This window comes from Physella acuta, unplaced genomic scaffold, assembly GCF_028476545.2.
Source record: "Physella acuta isolate Inbredline_101_S28 unplaced genomic scaffold, ASM2847654v3 ptg000915l, whole genome shotgun sequence".
In the NCBI taxonomy this organism is placed as follows: Eukaryota; Metazoa; Mollusca; class Gastropoda; family Physidae; genus Physella; species Physella acuta.
In genome coordinates this window covers 295810-320341 of record NW_026732432.1, presented here as the reverse complement: position 1 = coordinate 320341, position 24532 = coordinate 295810, and the positions used below count along the sequence as shown (strand labels likewise).

At 37.9% G+C, this 24532-nt stretch overlaps 1 protein-coding gene across 5 annotated transcripts in view; it reads left to right on the top strand.

Moving 5' to 3' along the window:
- LOC131953269 (uncharacterized) overlaps positions 1 to 24532 on the top strand; it is a 35850-nt gene that overhangs the window by 558 nt on the left and 10760 nt on the right. For 2 of the 5 annotated variants that reach the window (XR_009388612.1, XM_059316382.1), the window contains exons 2-8: positions 13031 to 13125; positions 13605 to 13780; positions 14945 to 14993; positions 15146 to 15287; positions 15638 to 15765; positions 16580 to 20596; positions 23767 to 23949. Coding sequence is in view for 4 of the 5 variants with exons in the window: in XM_059316382.1 (XP_059172365.1) it covers positions 13632 to 13780; positions 14945 to 14993; positions 15146 to 15287; positions 15638 to 15765; positions 16580 to 20596; positions 23767 to 23949 (4668 nt within the window). In the remaining variant the exon portion in view is untranslated. Of the gene's footprint in view, positions 1 to 5858; positions 5997 to 11462; positions 11714 to 13030; positions 13126 to 13604; positions 13781 to 14149; positions 14216 to 14944; positions 14994 to 15145; positions 15288 to 15637; positions 15766 to 16579; positions 20597 to 23766; positions 23950 to 24532 lie in introns of those variants that run through there. The other 3 variants (XM_059316383.1, XM_059316384.1, XM_059316385.1) reach the window with 3 other exon arrangements.

The window sequence follows — 24532 nt, the reverse complement described above, 5'->3', positions numbered from 1 at the left end:
CTAATAGACTAGTAATTAATTTAGGCCTACTAAACTAATACTAATAGTAATACTAGCGGACTAGGGCCTAGGCCCCTAATTAAAATTAATTAGCCTGATAATTAAAAATTAGTTAGATCTAGGCCTATAGGGGGTATAGGCTAATCGAAATTACTACACATTAGGCTAATATGATTAAATTACACATGTGTAGTCAAGTGTGGTGTAGTTTATAATAGATCTAGACTAGTTTATAATTTTATTGTAGGCCTAGATCTACATTCTAACGAGGCTTACATCTAGAATGGACTTTTACTAGACTAGATCTCTAGATTTACTGCTTAGGCGTAGCTAGACTAGATTTAGATTTTAAGTTTAAGTTAGTTTCTTGATCTATACTCTAGGGCTTTACTTTAGGACGTTGTCTAGGGGCCTATCTATACTCAGACTCTATAGTATAGGACTAGATCTAGATCTATAATTCTATATACTCACTATGTGACTAAGAGTGACATTAAAATTAAGCCTAGATCAGCCCAGATATAGATTCTAGATCTAGTAGTTTAAACTTAAAAGTGTTCATATGGTTTTGTATAGATTCTAGATCTAGCCTCTATGTAGTTGAAGATTTAGATCTAGATTCTAGTTGTAAGAAATGGAAGTGAGTAGTTAGTATACTACACTTTGGTGTCTTTTACATAGACAGGATCTAGACCTAGTTGTAGTTTATATATTTTTAAGAAGAGTAGAGCTACTTGAGTTAACTAGACTTGTTGTGAGTAGGAACTACACAACACTTAACTACACTCCACACTTTTATTTATTAAGTCAACATATGCTGATGTTGAGTCTAGATCTATTGTGAATTTAGAATGCATTATAATAGTTTAATCTAGACTAGAACCTCTAGTTTGGATTAATTAGAATCATAGTTTCTAGTGGCTGAGCTTAGGAATGAGTAACTTGAGTAAGTAGAATCTAGATATTTTTTAAAAATCTAGATAAAAATCTCATGTTCATACAGCAATTCATTAAGCTTAATCAATAATAGTAAGCAAATCACTATTGCAAAATGGCAGATCTTTATTGATTGTGTTGTAGACTGCTGCCTCTATGCTTTCATTAATTTGAGTAAACTCTTTTCTACCTTTCTTTCATTATAGACAGACAATAACTGAATAAGAAATGTGGTATGGTAGTTACATTTGAAAGAATGTGACCAGCTGTCTTTACACTTTACATTGCTGGATGGACTAACTGGCTTATAATAATGTCAGAGGTTTAAAAAAAGAAAATATTCAAATCCACAACATGAGTCAGTTAGAAGTAGTTCATAAGCTACATAATCCACCACCACTATTAGTAATGTACAGAAGAATACATTTAAAATCAGCTGATTACAAGCTTGAAGCACTAGATATTAATGTCTAAAACTTTTAAATCATGTTTCGTCAAAAGTCTATAAATATTGTAATATTTTAATACATTGTTATAAAGAATATTAGAAGTCTGTGTTGGGTCATCTTCTTATTTAAATATCAGTGATTGCTTCTGTTATTTGTTTGATTTTATTGGAAGTGGGTAGGGCTCTAATGTTTTACTACTGATTATATTAATCAGCTGTATACATTTTAAACTGTACATGTGTGCACTATATCTATGCATACACTATTCCTGTATCGTCTGTCTGCTATAAATATAATGTCGGTGTTGTATGGTTGTGTTGGGGACCGGAAGTTGACGTTAAAAAAATTGGTCGTCTGCTAGTTTTTTTTAAATAGGTCAAAGTTCACTGACGTTATCACGGCCGGTAACTGTGCAACGAGCACATCATTAGCCGAAACAGAAAGGTCATCATCAATTGTTAACGGCGCCCAACTGTCATCTTCCACCCTAGCTACCATTAGCCGTCTGATTTTTTAAAATTTAACCAGCCGCTAATGTTATGGCATGCTGGTTGTTGGTTCCCACCTGAGGATTGTTATCTTCTTGCCTAATTACATCATTAAAGCGCCAATTATAGAGCACGGGCACAGCTGCCTTAGTTGGAGATAAGGCATTGTCCAATCAACACGTGACCTAGGGCTGCCAATAAAATATCACACTGGATGTGACAGGTTATGTTATCACACATGTGGTGGCTAGACACATGGAAGAAAAAGGGAAGTGGTTCATAAAAAAAACTATTCACAAGTGTCACCCCTGCCCCTTACAATGATGTTTTATTTAAACTTCCACAATACAGCAGTTTTTGGTACAGCGATCAGGGTTTCTTTCAAGAGATAGCTGAAAGAAACACTGACGACAATAGTTTTCTCAAATATTAACGGAACTATGCCAATACCAGGTACATTGTTGACATTTGAAAAAAAAAAATATATATACGTTTTCTCGAAAAGCAAATTGTTAAAAGTTTGACACATTTCTTGGATACGCCCGGGTTATACATCGTAACCAAGTCCGAAACCCCTTCCTTCCTAAGAGTGTGATGTAATTTATGGACGGCCCCCAAATAATGGGATAAACGATTTACAACAGCTGTTCTGTTGCTATAAATATTTAAAAAAAAAAACGAAATAGTTTAACTTGTGCACTCGTTGACTTGCCAGGCGACGTGAACGTATATCGACCATACTCAAACCCGTTGCCTAAATATACTTATCATTTAACTCTTTATGAATGCCTATATTTTTTGTATAGAAACTCGGCGCGGTTATAAATATTTTGTCGAGGCTATTTTTCAGCTGGTCCTTCTTAGATCGGTTACAGTGTGTGACCGAGGCATGTAAGTAACCGAACCTTTGATCGACCGAAAACAATGTACTATTCATTGTCAGGTACCATATGACTATATATTACAATTCTTAATAATTTTATCGGACGAGGAAATATAATTTTTTTTTTACAGTTTTTAAAAGTGCCATTAGGCTGTAATCTGAAGATAACAAATATTTGTACAAACCGCAGTGATTTTTAACTGGGTGGTAACTTTCAAAAATAGTTTTTTTCGTTGTCAATACTTCAAACTTTAAGAAAGAAAGCTTAAGGGTATTTTTTTTAACGATTTGGGCGCGATTGAAATTGGCGGGCTACTGATAACAGCCGTCTCTTGGTGGTTTTGAAATTATACACCTTACCGTTTCAGCATGTTTATTTTGAACAAGAGTTTATTACCCGATTTTATGCTTTCGTATTATTTAATTAGGGGCGGCGTGGTTGAGTGGTAGAGCTTACTCCTGCTAACTCGTAAGTCTTGAGTTCATGTCCCGGGCACGAGTCTATTGGAGTCCACCCAACTCTGATGGGTATCTCATTTTCATTTGGGACCCTAAGGCCATAGTGCTGATCACACTGTCTTCTCTGTATGCTGAGGTTATTGAAACTTTACTTCATCTTTCTCATTTGTCTAGGTCACGAACGGGAAAAGATGAAGTGGTGATTTTTTAACTATACGAAAAACTGGCTTTAAAAAACCCAACTCCACAGCAAGTTTTATAATAGGTTTTGAAGCTGATTTTGTAAAATATCTAATTACGATATCTGTGTCTCATTACATATATCCTTTTCAGTAACGAATCCTGGTTTGTGTACTGTATGGTGTTTGTGCTGTATGGTGTTTGTAGTGCATGGTGTTTTTCTCCTCTCTCCACATTGGCCATTCTCTCCCAGCATTCATCAACTTCCATGCCATAAATCAGTGGCGATTTGTGGACATAGCCCAACACCAGTGTGTTGTCAAATGTTGAAACTTTTTGTCAGGTTTCGCTGTTTTTCTTCTCAAAAAACACTTTGTCGTTTTTTTTTTTAATGTTAGCCGTTATCTCGTAAGATTTTTTTTTCTATTGTGCGTGTGACGTGCTTGGTTCAATATTTCGCGTGAGGCTAAATTTAGACTCGCTATTTCGTCTGATTGAAGAGAAGACTTTTTATTTGTTTCGTGTTGATTAAAGATTTTTACTTACCTTCTTTTTTTATTTTTGTAAGCTGAACTCAATAGCTCATAACCTACTCGTCTAGGTACGGCTGTGAAATACCTACACATTTTTATTTTTAGCTGTACGTAAATTAATTTGATACATAGTTAAGCTAATTAAAGGACCGTCTTAGCGTACAAGTTTAAAAATAATACGGCGTACGTGTTAAAAATACTTCTCTTCACCGAGTTCAAAATACAAGGTGCACCGGTTAACAGCCGCGCGCGATGAATGAGCCGGTTGTGTGCACGGTTGGTTGACTCGCGCGGCGGATACTTATGGGGGGTTCATTGTATGGTGGTATCGATTCTTGTGGGGATCATAGTGGCATCTGTTTTAATGGTTATTTTTGAGGTATCGATTCTTTTGTCAGTGAACACTGGCTTGTTTGTAGCATTGGGGATTTTATTTCTTTTGAAGCAGTATTTATCTTTGTTATATTGAATTTAGCTGTCTGTTATTAATTTAATTAATGTATCATTTGTCTTTCTTTTGTTATGAGATGGATCGACTGGACCACGAAGACCTCACCATCTTAGCGTGGTGAGCCTACATATTTAATTACCTTGCACTTTGTGGTATGCTCATCGTGACATGTCTAGATACTTTAAGAACCCAGTGAGTCGGATGGCCTTGAGTCTTTCAATGTGAATATCTGTGGAAGACGATGTGTTAATAATGATGTTTCTACATATTTCCCCCCTGCCAATAATTCATGATGCCCCAGATGGTTGAAATGTTTAGTCTCAGTGATCGTGAGACCCCACGGCAGCTGTCTTTTCATCTTTAGAAGCCGTGCTCCACAGGTAGCGGCCAAGGGGAGTGGTGTCTATTGGTATGCTAGTAGCTGCAACTACTAATTAATGAAGTAATTGACATAGCTGGATTATGGTGGTTGTCCTATTTTGGTATATACGCATATGTACGGGTCAGGTGGGACTAGACTACGTGAGCGTAGACTAACCTGGTGTCTCGGGTTAGGTGAGGGTAGACTAACCAGCTACCCAGGTTAAGGGAGAGGGTAGTCCTATCTATTTATCTGCCTAGAACATAAGCCGCGGGCCGCATATTGCCACAGAACCCGACCCTCATCCAGTCACGCCTAGTGGTAACCCATCTTTCTCGTGTCATCCTCCCAAGTCACGTCTCGTGGTTTTTCTTGGCCTGCCACTTTTGGTGTGGCTGGGGTAGGGGGGGGGGGGGTGGATGGACGTCTTAAAAGTATGAATTAATGATGCTTGATACGTATTGATTATCTATATTTCTTAATTTTAGTTTAAACAGCGATCTAACCGGTCTCATTAAGAAATTCTGTAGCTACTCCCGTCTGTATTTTACATGTAACTGGCCTCATTAAGAAATAGATATAGCTACTCCCCTGCATGTACTGGCTTCATTAGGAAATACTGTACCTACTCCCGTCTGTATTCTACATGTGACTGGCCTCATTAAGAAATAGATGTAGCTACTCCCGTCTGTATTCTACACGTAACTGGCCTCATTAAGAAATAGATGTAGCTACTCCCGTCTGTATTCTACACGTAACTGGCCTCATTAAGAAATAGATGTAGCTACTCCCGTCTGTATTCTACACGTAACTGGCCTCATTAAGAAATAGATGTAGCTACTCCCGTCTGTATTCTACACGTAACTGGTCTCATTAAGATAAAGGTGTTGCTACTCCCCTGCATGTACTGGCCTCATTAGGAAATACTGTAGCTACTCCCGTCTGTATTGTGCATGTCACTGGTCTCATTAAGAACTAGTTGAAACTCCTGTCTATACACTGCATCAATTGAATGTAAGTCCCCCATCTCTGGTATGACGCAACACGCACGTTACAAGTGGGCCTTTCATCCTCACCAGTGGCTGTCATTGACTTGCTGCGCTGCTGGTTGCTCGCGTGGGCCGCAGCAGGCGGGGGTCTAGGCCTTTATTTATTGTCGTCTGCTCTCATTTAAACGGTCCTAAACAAAGTCTCGGGGACATTGGTTGCACATGAATCAGCTGGAACTGTGGAGGAGTTTATGCGCACTATCTTAGGTATGTCGCTCTCTCTCTCAGTATACGTGTATATATATATATATATATATATATACTGCTGTTTTTTTACTTACCATTTGGATCAGTAAGCTTGACAAAGAGCCCGCATTCTGCCATATAAAAACAATATACATTGTTTTTATTTTTATTCAGGTTTACATGTAGTGTTGTCTTAGTTTGACCAGCTCGATATAAAGCGTGTGGTAATAGTAGTGTGGTGGAATGTGTTGGTCTGTAAGGTCAGCTTATAGATGATGCACCAGGCGGCACGTGGGATTGTTCTTTTCGAATTGTTTATTTGTTTTATTTAACTGGTTCGAATGGAGTATTAAATACCAAAATGAACTTGCTATTGTAGGATAACTCTTGTGACAAGATACTAGAGTTATTGCCCGTGGGAATGGCTAGTTAACATTTGATGAACATAAGCTTGATGTCATGTCGATTAACCCATGCTTGTTTGTGAATAGATTTGACATTTGACGCTGTGGATGTTAACTCACTCTGAAAAGTGTGCGGGTCGAAAGGTTTCTCGTGTAGATGAGTGGGACTTCCGTTGGAGAGTTATTTCCACATTTTAGTTACTTCATAACTGGCTGTGGTTAGCGAAGTGTAAAAAGCATTGGTGTCGTATCACGTGATATGGAGTTTGACACTGAGAGGGGTGCGTGTAGTGTTCATGGTCGGCGCTAGAAGTAAATTTGGTTTGTTGACACCTCGTTCCACTAGTTGGATGTTGTCCCAGGGGCGGCTCCATAGATAAGCGACGGCTCCATGACGCCGGATCGCATAACCAGACGTGTTGTGGTTGTATGTTCACCCCGGGGGTAAGCCCCGGCTCCACGAGACCGGGTTCCCATAACCGGACGTGTGTGGTTGTATGTTTTCCCCAGGGGTAAGTCACGGCTCCATGACGCCGGGTCGCATAACCGGACGTGTTATGGTTGTATGTTCACCCCGGGGGTAAGCCCCGGCTCCACGAGACCGGGTTCCCATAACCGGACGTGTGTGGTTGTATGTTTACCCCGGGGGTAAGCCACGGCTCCGTGACGCCGGATCGCATAACCGGACGTGTTGTGGTTGTATGTTTTCCCCGGGGGTAAGCCCTGGCTCCAGGAGACCGGGTTCCCATAACAGGACGTGTGTCTACATAAGGAACATGACGTGGATTGTTGCTAGCCTTGGACTTAATCCATGCCTATCGTACACACACGCTTTGATAGATCCATCTCATGAATAATTTATACCGCGGGACTTGTCTTCTGTTCATCTGTAGTCATTCGAAGCGAATGACGTTTTAATTATAAGGAAAGTAAATTCGACCAAAATTTCCATCCGATTATTTATTAAATGTTTCTATTTTTTTCTTCTTCCTTTTTTTAGAGCAGACTTGACAATATTTTAGGGGTCGTCCTTTTTTTATGTGGTCAGTGTGGAGAAAGAAATGTGCCCGGCCACTGGGGTTTATTGGTGGACGTGATTTGACCGTCTAGCGTTAATCCTTGAAGTGCTGTTTGTCGAGATGAACCGTGCCCTTTTCCTTAGTCTTCATTTGACGACATCACTTAGGGGAGGCATCATTGAAATACTTGAACACATTGACACAACTTAAGAGCGGGATCCCCTTAACCCCTGCCAACGTCGTCCGGTCAACAAATCTTGTCTGGGGGGAGGGGGGAAGGGCATGAACGGACAGAAGCGGTGAAGGTTTTATACTTTATACACAACTACAAATGAGACTGGCGACTTGCATGGTCTCTTAGTACAAGACTTGTTAAGAGTTTGGTCGCCCTGTTGAAAAATAAATTACCATTGAACGTGACCTAGATAAGAAATGAGTAATCATGCCTAATCTAGTGGCCCAAGTTCAAGCTAGACCGGGAAAACTTTCAGTACGTCACACAGTAAGTCGACACCGGTTGGATCGCCGAGTCGTGATTTCGGGATCAAGTTTAGCGGCCGTGATTAGAGATTACGGGAAAAATAAATTGATTAACAAATTCCTTGCGGGTTAGCTGACATTTAAATAATTTAAACTGAAACCAGTTCCCAAGTGAGCAGTCAATCGTGGTAAAATTGGTCTAGTCTGTAAACTAGAAATATAGAAGTGCGCAAGCTGTATTCGTAAAACTTGGTTTGGTTGGAAATCTTAGGCAAAGTCAGTTGCATTAGACACGATTTTCGTGGATTTAATAGGTGATGCCGCTACTGCTAGATATACATCATAGTAGGTATGGCTTAATCCACAGTGTTGCCTTAGTTAAAAACTAAAAAATGAACACGAAACATTACCAGTGTAGGAGTCCCCCATCTCTTCCTACCTAAAGTGGTGACGCTCACGTCAACCGTCTTAAATACAAGTGCTCACGGGTCGGTGCTAAATTTACAACAAATCGTTGCAGTAACCAGGCTATAATTAGACATAAGTCAAGCTTTCAAAAAGTCAAATCACTCCTTAATGAAAGTGAGTAGTCATTTACTCTCGCATCCGCACGCGCTACTCTGACCTTTGGACTGTCACGGGTCATCGGCTCACGTTTCCTGGTTGCTTCACTACTAAAGTTTACTACACAATTTTTTTTAAACGACCGTCGATACTATATTTAGAAAGTCTTAGTCACTTAGTCATCACGGATCTGTCCTATTCCAAATGGTATCACGGAGATGACATAATGTATAAATACTCGCTTGATTTTTTTTTTATAAACATAAACGTCGACGATTTTTATTGGTGAGTTTTTGTTTTGTATTTCCGAGAGTTTAAGTAATGTTGAATCAAGCTTTACCAGTTGTTTTTCCTTAGTTAATTGATTACTTTAGCATCATTAGCCAAAACAAAAATTAAAGAATAATCTAAGTAGATTTTATTAAAAAGTTTTGGAACCGTCGGAATATTTGAGAGTTAAACTGCTGTTATTTTTTTCGTGTTCAGTTTCAAAAATGTTTCAAATGTAAATTCAGTCACCTATCTCAGTTTCTTTGTTCAAATTAAACTGTTTGTTATGTCTTCCTGATTCGGTTTTCTAACTGATATTGAACTGTAACTTCACATTTAAAAGTAAAAACATACGTCCTTCTGATGCTGTTAGAAATTGACTTAGACTTAATTGTTCAGATGTTATAGAAACTACCCTACATGTCTGAGCGGGCACTATATTAGAGTACATTATAGTAAACCTATGTTGATCTGCTGCCCTCTTACGCTTGTTAAAAGATAGTCGGGTGTATCTATTCATAGCGATTATAGTCATTCAATATAATAGAATAGCTCTATGAGGTTTGTTGTTTACTTGACATCCTGATATTGTTAAGCGTGCACTAGAACAAAGCGTACAGAATCTGCTTTCGGTAACATGGTCGGGGAAATGTTTCGATAAAGTTCAAAGGTCGGACACAAATTTGAACATCCGGTGTAAATACAACCCAGTTGTCGTATTCTCTCAAGTTGGTGTAGCGCTGGGTTTTGTTTATGTGTGTGTGTCTGTCTGTTTGTGTGTGTGTCTGTGTGTGTGTGTCTGTGTGTGTGTGTGTGTGTAGCCTCATCTTATCAGTTGTACCGTGCTTACATCCGACTGTCAACAAGGCCGATGGTGATGATTGGTTGGTGGCCATCGATTTTTTGGTCCACGGTGGTTGATCTATTATACAGCAGCAACAACCTGCTCACCTTGATGGCCGACCCACATTACTGGCCTGAGATATTGCGATAACTTATGTCGGTACAGCTGCGACCTATATGTTACGTTGTTTTTGTTTTCTATTTTAACCCATACCTTATGGACCAGCAATTCTTCTCTTTTTTTTTTCTAAACTTCAAAATAGTTTTAATGAAAAGTATTTAAGAACCTATAGTGTGGCAAAGCTCAGAATATAAGGACGATTGATTACAATGGAAGTTCTCCAAACCCTCCTTGATCTGCAGTCAACACGGTGCTTTTCTTTATTTCCTCTTGTCTATAATGCAATCATAATGTTGTGCTGATGACGACCTTGGTCTATTACATTGTTTGATGGCTGACTATGTAAATACTTCATTATATTCGCCTTACTCCAACTACTGTTTGCCCTAGGCTAAATTATTATAATATATTGGATTATTTGCGTAAGGTCTGCTATAACTAGAGTCCTAGTTTCAGCAGTAAGTTTGAGCTAGTGGTCACTGACTCAATGACACCTCAAGAGTTCGTGGCTGTGATTTGATCAATCACAAGTTGACATGATCGTCATCTCCCTCGGTCCATCGCTCTTGTACATCGCAGTACGTAATTCCGTTCAGTGCCGGCCGGTTGGTAGAAGGCGGTTGGTTCTCGATCATGTGTCCACGTGCTATCCAATCAAACGTCGTCACATGGTGTGTCGGATGTTGGAACTAATTAGAGTGGCGGAGATGAGTTTGTCACTAATTGTGACGTATCTCTCATCGGGTGACATTATGTCAGAATGTGTCGAGCCACCATATTTCATCAGTGTCTGTAGTCTGGTCACCTGATTGAGTCGACTCTAGTCTCGTGGGCAACTGCTAACCCAAAAGGCTCGAGTTCGATTCCAGGACTTGAGTCTGTAGGACGGGCTGAGTCCACTCAGCTCTGATGGGTACCTGGCTCATGTTAGGGAGAGTCAAGGCGGCTCAGTGTAGTGCTGACCATACTATCCCTTCGTATGCTGAGGTCATAGACACATGTGAATTCTACTTCATCTACCCCTTGAACAGCAAGGTTCGAAATGGCAGCTTTTTAACTCTAGTAAGCTTGGGTGGGGAGGAATGGTTGGCTGCATATACCGCTGACCACATATCCCCTTTGTATGCATGCATATTTCAAGTCGAGCTAGTTTGTAATGATTAACTGTTAGTAAGTTATTAAGCTAACTCATCAATTAGATATACTTGGGAAATATCCTTCAAGTACAAGTAAACCGTTCTCGCTTTTATAGTAATTTGTTTATACATTTGTAGCTCCGCGATATCTCAGCTTAATTTAAGTAACCCAAATAGACATATGTTGATGTTTCAGATATGATTGATAAGAGAGGTTGTGTGACTAATGGTGTGCATGTCTGGTGCTGTAGCTGAATGACTGGAAGTATATCTGTTGGGTCATATCTGGGTTCCTCAAGTCAAGCTGTTTACCTTGATGTGGGAGGGTTAGTTAACGGAGGGGGGGGGGGATAGATCACCTGTCACTTGGTGCTGAATGGTTATGTTGCGGGTACACGTAGCTTTTTAAAAAAAATGTGCATGGGAAAACGCAGCAGAACAAATATCAACGCGGTTGCAAGCTCGGCTATGGTTGGCTGGGTTAGGGCATGTGCCGCTGTCTGGGTGTTTGACTTGCCGCTGCGGGAGGGGAACAGGTGGTGTTGGGGACGGCCAAACGCCGGTACCGTGTGTGGGAACTTGCCGTGTGTAGGGAGGGAGGGAGGGGCCCACACACCCGATGTCTCATTCAACCAAACATCCTGCGCTCTCTGGCCGTGGTTCAGTTCAAACCCTCGACAGTGTTAACTCGGGATCGTTTATTCTAGTGCCATTTGGACTAGCCTGTGGTGTTATTTGGCTAAACTGTGCTGTCAGTTATCTAGCCCGTGCTGTCATTTGACTAACCTACGGTGTCGTTTGTCGTATTGTTTACGGATACTACTTTAAAAAAATAAATAAACTACTTTGTGGATGAACGTATTATTGTAATGTAAACAATGCCATCACAACAAACCACTTGGTGAGTACAGCTACTGACGTAAATACGGTAGTTACTCGTTAAGTATACACATTTATTATGAAGACGTCATCGGATATGTTTTCCCCGTCATAATCTTAAAGATTCATATATAGTTTCTTCAGTTGCGTGTCACGTGATTTTTTTGTAAACGCGGTGTTGACAAACTTTTTAGTTGTTACGTTACTTAACCCAACATCGGCCACGCCCATGTCTCGCGACTACCTGGATGGTCTAGATAAACTAACAGTGTAGGCCTACTCATTCATCATTAGATCACTTAATACAACACAACCAAGGCTAATCGAACCCATTGTCTTAATATCGATCTGTTGTTACCTGCCTTCCTACATGCCCGGTGTTCATTGATTTGTCTGACTTCCTTATGTTATAAATAGCATATTGATGAAGTCTCTCGTGTCGTCACACACTTCTTACAGTATAATGAATGATATCTCTTTCTTATGTTTTGTTTACAGGGTACACCGGGTTATTTATAGTAACAGTCTTTTTTTAAAGTGCCTTAAAGATTTTTTTCCGGTCACGAGATTATTAGTTTCCCGCCAGTTTGTTTATCTAGCAGACGAAACCGTCGTGGTATCTTTCGTATATTTTTACTGACGGTCGAATTAAAAAAAAAATGTTTATTACTCATAAGACACGCTGGTTTTTTAGCATGACAGCCTACTTACGATTCTATTTTTAATGGTTGGTATACAGTCAAATCAGCGTCAACTTTAAAATCACATTTTAATTCTAATTATGGCAGTGTCAGCCGTCCTTGACCTACGTCTCAATTTATCCCTTGGGATGGTGAATTAGTTAAAAAGCTACACTTAACCAAGATACACTGTTCTGTACTTTTGTGCGAACGTCCAGTATTGAAACTTACATCTACTACCTTCCCCACCCCCATATATATATATATATATATATATATATATATATATATATATATATATATATATATATATATATATATATATATATATATATACATATATAAATACGTCTATATATATATATATATATATATATATACATATATAAATACGTCTATATATATATATATATATATATATATATATATATACATATATAAATACTTCTGTATATATACATATATACATATATAAATACTTCTGTATATATACATATATAGACATATATACGTATATATATATATATATATATATATATATATATATATATATATATATATATATATATATATATATATATATATATATATATATATATATAATGTACACATGTAGTTAATAATACAATAGACTAAAGCCATTAAACTTTGTATTTCAGAGAGTTTAGGCAATGTATCAAGCTTTACCAGTTACAATTAAGAACATGTTCACCCCAGTTTGCTGCTGAATTATAATTTCTTCATTCTATATCTGGTGAGTTTGTGGATTTATCTCTGGTACACACATTAGATAATCTCTTGCAACACATGTCATTTAAATATGGCTAGAGCTCATTTCAAGTAGCCCAGTAATTGGTTTTAAAGTTACAGCTGATTAAATAGCAAATTAGAATAATAGTTTTTTTTTTTTAAATAAACTTTGGTGAATATGTTATTGCTACACAGGAAGACTTATCTCTTTTAAGAGATGTGCAGTTATACAACATAGTAAAAAAAAAGCATTCTTTTAAATTAAATCTATACTTTATTGTTTAAATAAAATGTAAATACATTTTTTTACACACATTTTGATCTTGAGGTAAAAAAAATACATATTTTATTGTTCAAGTGTGAAATATACTTAAATAATTTGTCTAGTTGTTAATTTTCTATGTCCCCCCAATCCTACTGTATGTCATCTATTGTGTGGTAGTGATATGTGACTTGCACTAAAGTTATCTATAAACTTGACAGTGAGTGGAAGGCCCACCCTGTGTCGCCATGGCTATGACCAAAATCAAAGGGCTGCAGATGTGGTGCAAGAGGATGACGGAGGGCTACGAACACGTGGACATTGCCAACTTCACCACGTCCTGGAGGGATGGCATGGCTTTCTGTGCCCTCATTCATAGGTTCAGGCCAGATCTCATGTGAGTCTAGGGTAGGGTAGGTGGAGTAGAGTTTGTCTGACAACTTCAGGATGGCATGGCTTTCTGTGCCCTCATTCATAGGTTCAGGCCAGATCTCATGTGAGTCTAGGGTAGGGTAGGTGGAGTAGAGTTTATCTGACAACTTCACCACGTCCAGGAGGGATGGCATGGCTTTCTGTGCCCTCATTCATAGGTTCAGGCCAGATCTCATGTGAGTCTAGGGTAGGGTAGGTGAAGTAGAGTTTGTCTGACAACTTCACCACGTCCTGTAGGGATGGCATGGCTTTCTGTGCCCTCATTCATAGGTTCAGGCCAGATCTCATGTGAGTCTAGGGTAGGGTAGGTGGAGTAGAGTTTATCTAACAACTTCACCACGTCCTGGAGGGATGGCATGGCTTTCTGTGCCCTCATTCATAGGTTCAGGCCAGATCTCATGCGAGTCTAGCTGGAAGATGGTTGGTTTTAAAATGATGATGTACCACCCAGTATTCAGTGGGGTAGGTGGAGTAGAGTTTGTTTTCGCTATTTGTTATGAAGAGACTATGCTGCCAGTACAATGTCTTGTTGTTCTTCATATACAGCTTTATTTTACACACTGTATTCTTAACTCTTGTTGATAGTATACTTACTAATTACAGTGCTGATCACTGTGTATTTTTTGTATTGAAATATTGTCAGTTTTTCCTTTGGTAAAAATAACTTGGTTTTGAATTAACCCAGCTTAGGTTTTGAATTAACCCAGCTTTTTATGTATCCCACCTTCAAGTGTATAAGACAAGTAAAAAAAAATTGTAATGAAAGAGCAGCTCAAATAACAGGAAGCTCTGTCCTTAGTCAACAGCTGGTGGTGTATGTTTCTGGTAGAGTGGTTTCCCTTTGTCCCTGGTTATTGCCCCTTGCCTATCCTTGTCTAGTTGCCTATGTTGGATTTAATAACCTGTCAGTGGTAAAATTTCATCAACTGTTTATCATTCAGAAATAAGCAAAAACCTCTTATTTTATTAGTTCTAAGTTTTGGGCAGTGTTTTAAAACATATTGTAACAGAGACTATATCTTTTATAAATGATAAATATTTTTTAAATACATAAAAATTTAAGATTTACTTTGTTGAATGCTTTTATAAAGTTTAAACATTAACTATAGTTATTTTTTTTTCTTTTCAGAGACTATGAGTCATTATCCCCAAATAATGTTTTTGAGAACTGCAAATTGGTAAGTCTATTTTATAAAATTTTAAGTTTTTTTTTTAACGTCTTCTAAATAAAAAAAAATAATCTCAGAAACAAGGAGTGATTGTTAAGATGATTGTATTCAAGCAGTAGATCTTTCCCAGCATTTGCATAATCTGATCATTTCCATTCCAGGCCTTTGAGGTGGCAGAGAGAGAGCTTAATATCCCAGCATTCCTTGAGGCAGATGACATGGCCAGGTTGAAGGTCCCAGACAAACTCAGTGTGATCACCTACGTGTCTCAGTACTACAACTTTCTCAACCCCCTTCCACAGTGTGAGTTCTCGTGGTCCAGATCAGTCACTCCACTGTTAGATAAAATTATTGAGAGGCTTAACATATTGTTTTTTATTTAAACTTAAATTCCTAATATAGCATAATATTGGGTTAAGGGATAAGAGTTATGGCCAGGTCTAGCTCTAACAAATATTTAAAAAAACTAAAGATTCTATATTCTAATAAGTAGTTGATTTAGAAGTTGCTTAATGAAATGAAGATTGTTAGCTTAATACTAGTGAAAATATTGCTACCTCATTGTCTATAATGAAATAAAGATAGTTTGCTTAGTACTAGTGGCAGTATTGTTCCCATTTTTGTCTAATCTTGACCAATCTGTCTTTATGCAGTGGGTGGTCCAGGTGTGAAGGGCAAGGTCAAAGCTTCTACTGGAACTAAAAGGCCACCAGACAATGACCACTCCACAGGACCTTCATCTAAAAAATCAACAACTAACGCTAAAGAAAATGCCAACCCAGTAAGAGAATAATAGATTTCTTCAAATATAATATGCCTGTCTTAAATACTTTTTTTATGATGACTTAAGGGCATAGTAGTTTATTTCATTATTCAGTTATTCAGTTATTTAGTTATTTTTCTTGCCGTTATTTAAAACAAATTGTTTTTTGTATTCTGTATGCAAAAAAAATTTTTTTAATTATTTCCTTAAAATTAAGATATTGGTTAATCTTCAAACTTTCTTTCAGTAAACTCATTTATTCTTGTAATGACATGCAGAGAATTAATGTCTGCTCACTGTCTTGTTGCTGTTCTTTTTCTCTCTTTGATTTTCTTGAAGGTGTATTTGTCTTTGTGTTACATGTTCTCATTTATGTGTGTGGTGTTCTCTGTTTTATATAGTTATTATATTGATGATGATGTCCAAGAGTTTAATTTTAATGTTCTGATATTCTATGCAGATATTCTTTATGTTTCTGTGTTTGTGTCCAAGTTATTGATTCAGGCAAATGGGGGACAAATGTGCCATCTGCCAGAACATATTTTTGTGTTCCATGTTGACTTTCTTATATTTATGTTGTTTTCAATTTGTATAAGTGTGTTCCCAGGCCATTGATACAGTGAGACCTGGATCACTGGGGGACAAATGTGCCATGTACCAGAACTTGTTCTTATATTCTATGCTGACATTTTATGTTCTTATGTTTTAATCTTGTGTTCCCAGGCCATTGATACAGCCAGACCTGGATCACTGGGGGACAAATGTGCCCATCTACCAGAACTTGTTCTTATATTCTATGCTGACATTTTATGTTTTAATCTTGTGTTCCCAGGCCATTGATACAGTCAGAACTGGATCACTGGGGGACAAATGTGCCATCTGCCAGAACAAAGTGTACCTGCTGGAGCGCCACATAGAGCTGGGCAAGCTGTTCCACCGCTCCTGCTACCGTCACAGTGAGATGTCCCCCACCAGCAAGGTGTACACGCGCTCACCTTTCCTGTCCCCGTCACTTAGCACTGAAGCTCCCCTCAGCCCCTCCTACGTGGCCAGTGAGGCCAGGGCAGGTCATGGTGATGTGGTGGCGACAGTCAAGGAAGACTCCAGGATGAGTAAGCCCAGTGAGGTCAAGCCCAGCGCCACATCTGAGCATTTGCCCAGCAGCAAGAGAGTCGAGACAGCGGGGATGAAGCATTCTCTTCCAGAGCCAGACAGAGACGATACAAAAAAATCCAAATTCCAGCCTAAGAACATCTTTTCTGCTAAAACTGCTATCAAAGATAGGTTAGAAAGTCTCAAAGCGAAGTACTCAGAGCATGGTAGTTCGTCCTCGGAGAATGCCCTGCCGTTGTCTAGTAAAGAGGCTAACAAGCTGGAGAAAAGAAACCAAGAGATTCTGTCTGCGGAAAAAACCGCAGCTTCTGTTCAGAAGGGCACAAAAAGAAATGTCCCTTTAATCTTTCAGCATAAAGAAGCTGACATCTCTGAAAAAGGTGCTTCATCTACTTCGCTAGTGTTACCAAGTTCGTCATCAAAGTACCCCAATCTTTCAGCCTCCGCCTCAGCAGTTGACTCCAGTTCCTCTGGGGTCAAATCTGCTGCAGCGCCCAGGTTAACCACAAGCTCAGCACAAAACTCAGGCTCTAGTAGACAACTAGAGGACAAGCCAGAGGAGACTGAGAAGCATCTGGATGCGGTCACAGCGGAGGTGAAACCCAAGCTTGACACCGTCCAGTCTAAAAGCGTGCCAATGGCTAAACCTAGATCTGTGATACCCAAACAAACCTCTGCAGAGGATTTACACTCTTCTAAGACATCGCTTAGTCCGAGTAAAGACAGTACACCCAAACCCGTCCCTAGAAAAATCAAAACAGAAGCTGTAGAGAAGAAGCAAGCACCAGAACGACCTAAAGAGCTCCCTCATGTTAAGCTGTATGCAGACCAGGAGAGTAAAACCTCTCCCCTGTCACCCCCTTGTGGGTCACCCCCACCCCTGCCCTCTACAGCACCCCCTTCAGTTTTACCCCACCCCAACACAGATAATGAAAAACCCGTTGTTGACACTACCCACATAAGGAAACAACATGAAGCCTTGCCTCAGGATAACTTAAGATCCAAACTGATCCACAACAAATCTACAGAAGGTAAGGAGTTGGATCGCAGGCTGTCAACACCTCTGCCAGTCAGCAGTGAAATAACACTATCTGTGGAGAGGAAAAATGAAGGCCAGGTTCTAACTGGGCTTCTGGCATCACTTTCTCAAGTGAGGGGGCGGGCAGCCTCCACCCCCAGCATATCAGCCACCCCATCCAAAAGTAGTGCTTTATCTCTTCACAGTGACTCCCTGGGTAAAAATGGTGCATCCTTTCTTCACAGTGATTCTACGATAAAAAATGGTGCATCCTCTCTTCACAGTGACTCTACCATAAAAAATGGTTCATCCTCTCTTCATAGTGATTCTATGATAAAAAATGGTGCATCCTCTGTTCACAGTGATCCTACGATAAAAAATGGTGCATCCTCTGTCCACAGCGATTCTACAATAAAAAATGGTTCTTCTTCTCTTCATAATGAGTCTGCAGTAAAAAGTGGTTTATCCTCTCTTCATAATGATTCAATGATAAAAAGTAGTTCCTCTCTTCATAATGACTCAACTGATCCTGTAAAAAAAACTGGTTTATTAGCACATTTGAAGTTTGATTCAAATGAAGGTGCAGTCAGCTCACAGAACAGCCTGGCAAAAGATGTCAAATCTAAGAAAGACATGTTGAACTCCTACACGTCCAAATCAATGCTTAATACCCACACCGACTCAAACAGCGCACCAGCAGTCAGAGCTACAGGAAGCTTTGACTTGACCCCCAAACCCTCAAATACTCCTCACAAAACCAATGAACCATTCACTATTGCTGGTTCCTTAAAGCCAGGTCCTGGTGCCTCGAAAACACAACATCAGCTGATCCCAGATGATAGCTCACAGACTAAACCAAAATCCTCTACAACACTTGTGGGAATTCTGAAGAACAGTGGTACAAAAGTGAATGTTGGTGACATGCAGGGTGCTTCATATTCAGTTTCAAAACCTGGAATTTCAGAAAACACCAATAATGGGGGAATTCTGAAGAACAGTGGTACAAAAGTGAATGTTGGTGACATGCAGGGTGCTTCAAATTCAGTTTCAAAACCTGGAATTTCAGAAAACTCAAAAAACGTTTCTAGTCAAATTACGGAGAAAAAGGACTCTGCCAAAATTGATCTAAAAGTCACCAGCAATAAAGAGAGCACAGAATCAACAAAGGTGACGGATACTTCACTTCAGCTCAGTAACATCAAGTTAAAACGAGTCATGCCTGAGCGCAGAGAGGTAAAAAAAGCATCTGATGCACCTGTATTTGATGTGCACCTGAAGAAAGTGGATGACACACCTGTCAAACCATCCAGGCCCTCCAAAAGCAACATTTCCACCGTCAGTCAGCCGGCACTTTCTGAAACCCATAAGGATACTTTAGCCAAAACTTTTTCTAATGAGGCCCAAAAAGATAATCTAGTCAAAACTTTTTCTAATGAAGCCAATAAAAACATTCCTTCTAAAATCTCATCAAATGAAGCCCACAAAGACCTTTCATCCAAGAAATCTGCCTTTGAAGCCCCCAAAGATATTGGAATCAAAATTTCTGCAAGAACTGATGATACACCAAATGAAGTTTCAGTAATTTCCAGTAAGTCTGAATACATCCCTCAGTGGAAGGTAGATATTGAAGAAAGGAAGAAAAGGTTGAGGGAAGAAATGGCTAGGTCTGAGATTGTCAGCATGAGGTCAAAGTTCACCTCACAGAAAAATGACAGAAAAGAACGTCCAAAATCAGACGATGTTAGCATCTTGCTGAAAGACAGTGAGATGTCTAACGTGGTGCTGAATAACAAAAACGTTTCCAAAGTGTCTGGCAACCTCTCCCCACGCAGGAAGTCTGTGGATGTTTTGGGCATCAGGGGCACAGAGAGTGACATAGAACAGATCCTCAATGTCAAGGCCAAGTTAACCAAACCCAGAACATCCAATGAATTTGATCAGGGCACGGAAAAGTTGGACTGGCAAGTCGAGGCGGAGAAAAGAAGTGCTGCGTTAGCTGCCAGGGTGAATGGTGAAGTGAAGAAGGACACGGCCAGGGTCCTACCCCAGGTCCCGGCAGAGGACCAGAGCAATCGTAATGAAAGCAGGATTAAAAAACTCGAGATAAAAGTAGGGGGTGAGGACAAGAAACAGAATGAGAAAAATGTTGAGCAAAAATCTAAAAATAAGTTTCAAGATTTGATTATCCCCCCTGATGTGAATAAAAAGCTAAAATCCTTTGAGGCCCACAACATAGTAAACATACAGATTGAACACAAAACACCGACTGAAGAGAACGGTTCTATTGTTGAAGACTTTAGAGAAAAATTAAGGCAGCTGAAGCATGTGGAGGTTGACAAAGTTCAGGAATCTGTTGATTCTCTAGGAAACGAGGAACTAAAAAATGCTAAGGCTCACAAAGAAACGATTATGGTCACAAGACATTTGTTAAATAACACTAACAATAATTCCAAATTAACCGATAATGACCACATTGCCCGACTTGAGCATAATCCACCGGAGCATAATCCATCCGAGCATAATCCATTGTTGTTTCACACTATTAGCCTGGATGACACGGATGTGTTATCAGAGGAAGGTAAAACTAAAGAGGAGAAAACTCTGATAAACAGTGAAGCCCACTACTCTAAAGAAACAGCTAAGACTCATGAAGAGCCGGAAACTTCTAAGTTCCCAAAGGTTAAAAGGAAGATCACAGTATTAGGAAGCAATCATATGGTAAGGAAGTTGTCCATGATGAACTGTGTTGATGTACTGTGTCTGTATCTTACTGTAGGCTGAACAATTGTTTTGTTAGTTGACAACACCTCAAAAACATATAATATTTATAAAAAAAATATTTTATTCATAATTACTAAACTGCTACCCATTTTAAAAAAAAAACAAAAAAAAAACCTGATGTCACCTATTTATATTCTATTTCACTACCTCTATCTCAATACCAATGTATTTTATTCAATATGTTGACATAATTTGTGTGTATTAATCTACTAATGATGATTGTGTTGTTTTTTGTGATGGAGCTTTATTAACACCATTTTAACAATTTTTATAAATTTGATACATGTTGGACACAAAAAGTATTCCAAAAGCTGCATGCTGTTTTAAATAAAATTTAACAGTGTGTAATGATTGAGCTGGGTGTTCTTTAGAGAAAATATATTGCTGTTTTAGGTTAGGGATGAAAATCCTTGTCTTTTTCATAAATGTATAGATCCATACACAAGATCACGAGTCATATAAATAAATACCGTTACGTTGTTTCTTGATTTTAAAAGATTGTAGACCTTCCATAACAAAAAGCAAAAAATTTCCTATGCTTTTGTTAACAAATCCTGAAATTATGAAAATAAATACTGTTATCTTTCATTTTGAAACCAAAACATTATAAAAAGAAGAAAAAATAATATTTAAAAAGAATTTTACGCAGACACTGCTGTGGAACCACTGCTGTAATTATTGGGGAAGTAACCACACTTTTGTATTTAGCTTGAATAAAGCTCCAACCCAGTAAAAACCAAACATTTGTTGACTATCAAAGCACTGCCATGTTTAATTCATATTTTGTTTCGTCCAAAAAAAAAAAAAAAAAAAAAAGCAAAGCTGAATATTTAACATTCTAAAATGGGAACTGGTTTAAATTCCATTTGTCTCTCTCTCATACACACACACTGAATTTCTCTACAATAATATCAGCAGTATGCTCAAACCAACTCTACATCATAGGCACTTATACACCTGCAACTATTCTACTAGCTCACTTATATTTATTTCAATCAGATTATAACCTAACATGTGTTGACCTGCATACTAACATGTTTAACCCAAACATTCACTGGATTATATTTTTTGCTTAAAACCTGACTCAATCTGTAGAACTAGTAAAATCTGTTCTTACATTTACATTTTAAAAAAGACTTCTATCTAGTTATTGCAATTTTTCAAGATTTACACAAAACAGTTTTAAAATCCTTTATTTAGTCCCTAACTTGTAGAAAAAATTCTTTGTCAATAAATTGGGGCTGTACACACACACACACACATATAATTAACCATGTAATGTTTTAGACTAACATGTGATATGTTAGTGAAGTTTAAAGTTAATGCTGAGTAAAAAAAGTGGGATGGAAATATTTTGATCATAAAACCTAGTGAACAAAAATATTTCTTTATGTTAAAAGAACTTCGTGTTAAATTATCTGAATGAAAGGATCCACAGCAATGTTTAAAATCTTTATCAGAGGATCCATACCAATGCTTAAAATGTGAATGAAAGGATCCATACCAATACTTAAAATGTGAATGAAAGGATCCATACTAATGCTTAAAATCTGAATGAAAGGATCTATACTAATGCTTAAAATCTGAATGGAATGATCCATACCAATGCTTAAAATCTGAATGAAAATATCCATACCAATGCTTAAAATCTGAATGAAAGGATCCATACCAATGCTTAAAATCTGAATGAAAGGATCCATACTAATGCTTAAAATCTGAACAAAAGGATCCATACTAATGCTTAAAATCTGAATGAAAGGATCCATACTAATGCTTAAAATCTGAACGAAAGGATCCATACTAATGCTTAAAATCTGAATGAAAGGATCCATATCAATGCTTAAAATCTGAATGAAAGGATCCATACCAATACTTAAAATCTGAATGAAAGGATCCATACCAATGCTTAAAATCTGAACGAAAGGATCCATACTAATGCTTAAAATCGGAATGAAAGGATCCATACCAATGCTTAAAATCGGAATGAAAGGATACCAATGCTTAAAATTTGAATGAAAATATCCATACCAATGCTTAAAATCTGAATGAAAGGATCCATACAGATGCTTAAAATCTGAATGGAATGATCCATACTATGAATAAAAATATTTTACACAAAAGAAAAAAATAATTTCAAAAAGTCACTGGAGAGTTATGAATTTTTAGTTTATTAGGTGAACAAAAAAACTAAAATTATCTCTTTAAATATTTATATACATCAGATCACACATAAAATTGAAAAAAAAAGTTCATAAAGCAATTTAATTATTGTGATTTACATTACTTGTGTTCCATTACATATCCTAAAGCTGAGTTTAACAATTTAAAACATACCTTTTTTTTTTGTTTGTTAAATTCAAAGCATTTTGATATGCCTACACATATTTAATACTATTAAAGATTATACCCATAATTGGTTAGCCACAAGTGATCAAGCAGGAACATATTAAATCATTGAGGAAAAAAATAATGTCAATAAACTTCATCCATTCTCTTGGGTGAATTTCACAGCATTTAACTTCAAGCAATAAAACCAATTCTATAAAACACATTTTTCTGCAACCATTAAAGTTGGTGTCACCCTAAATCCCTTGCTTTTTAATGACACCCATCCCCCACCTCAAACTCTTGTCAGAGGTGTCATTTTTCTCTTTATACGCACATATACTATACTGTGTATATATACACCTTCATCCGATTGCCATGAAACTTTGGGGAGTTGATGAGAACACTCCTTGAGGTTTCTGCAAAAAATCTTTTGTAATTTCGCAAGGGCGGCGCCCCAGGAGGGTGTGATTTTTCATGTGAGTGCTATGGCGCCTAAGTTCGTTTTAAACAGTGCAAAAGACTGCGCATAAAATAGGGTATTAGAGTCGTTAACTAAACATAATCAGGGGTGTCTCTTGGCGCCCCGGCAGGGTGCGATTTGGCTCTCTTGGTTATCCTGTGAGCACCATGTTGTTAGTTTTAAGTTATATTATAAATTTTGAAACCTAAATTTTTCAGAAATGGTGTTTTATTAGAATAAAAGTGTTTTTAAAAAACTTTGTTGTTACAATGGTTTTTATTCATTTATTTATCTGCCTAAATATTTGTGTTTGTTCCAGAATAAGTCTGAGCCCCTCCCCTCGACACCCAACAGGCTCAAGAAAATAGAAGTGGGCACTAAGTTCAGCTTTGACCATAGCTTGGATGTTGAGTCGAGTCTGTCAGACTCAACCCAGAGTATGACCATTCAGGATGTCCACACCCCCAAACAACAAGTACCTACACACTTCCAGGAGAAAGTGGTTTGTTCTGTTTTTTTGTTTTTGTTATTTAAAACATTAGAGGATGAAGATTCTAGGAAAATCAAGCCAAATACTACATTGTTTCTACATGTGAAAAGCATTTTAAAATAGTTTTAAGTATATAATTTTACAGTTTTAATTTTGAGTACTAAAATAATATGAGAATTTGACCATGCCACCACATTTCTGGGCAATGTCAGAATGAACAGAAATGGAGAAAAAATAAATGTCCGTTAACACTGCATAATCACATGGTACTATTTGCCTACTTAATTCATCACTAAGAACATTGTATAGGTAGGGTATTACAATCTTTAAATAAAAACTTAATGTTCCAACTATCAGACATTTAAAGCAGTCAATAATTTATTTACACTTTACAACATTAAGTGTAAATCACCAGCTGATACAGTCAATTATTTTATTCTTTTTTTTTTCCAAATTATTAAAAATTATCAGGCAAGACATTTTTCAGAAACTATGGTCTCTGGGCAGTAAAAATGACATTTTTTTAATATCTTAAAAGTTCTCTTATTGTAATTGTACAATCTGTGTTATCAATAAACACCATATTCCTCTTGTT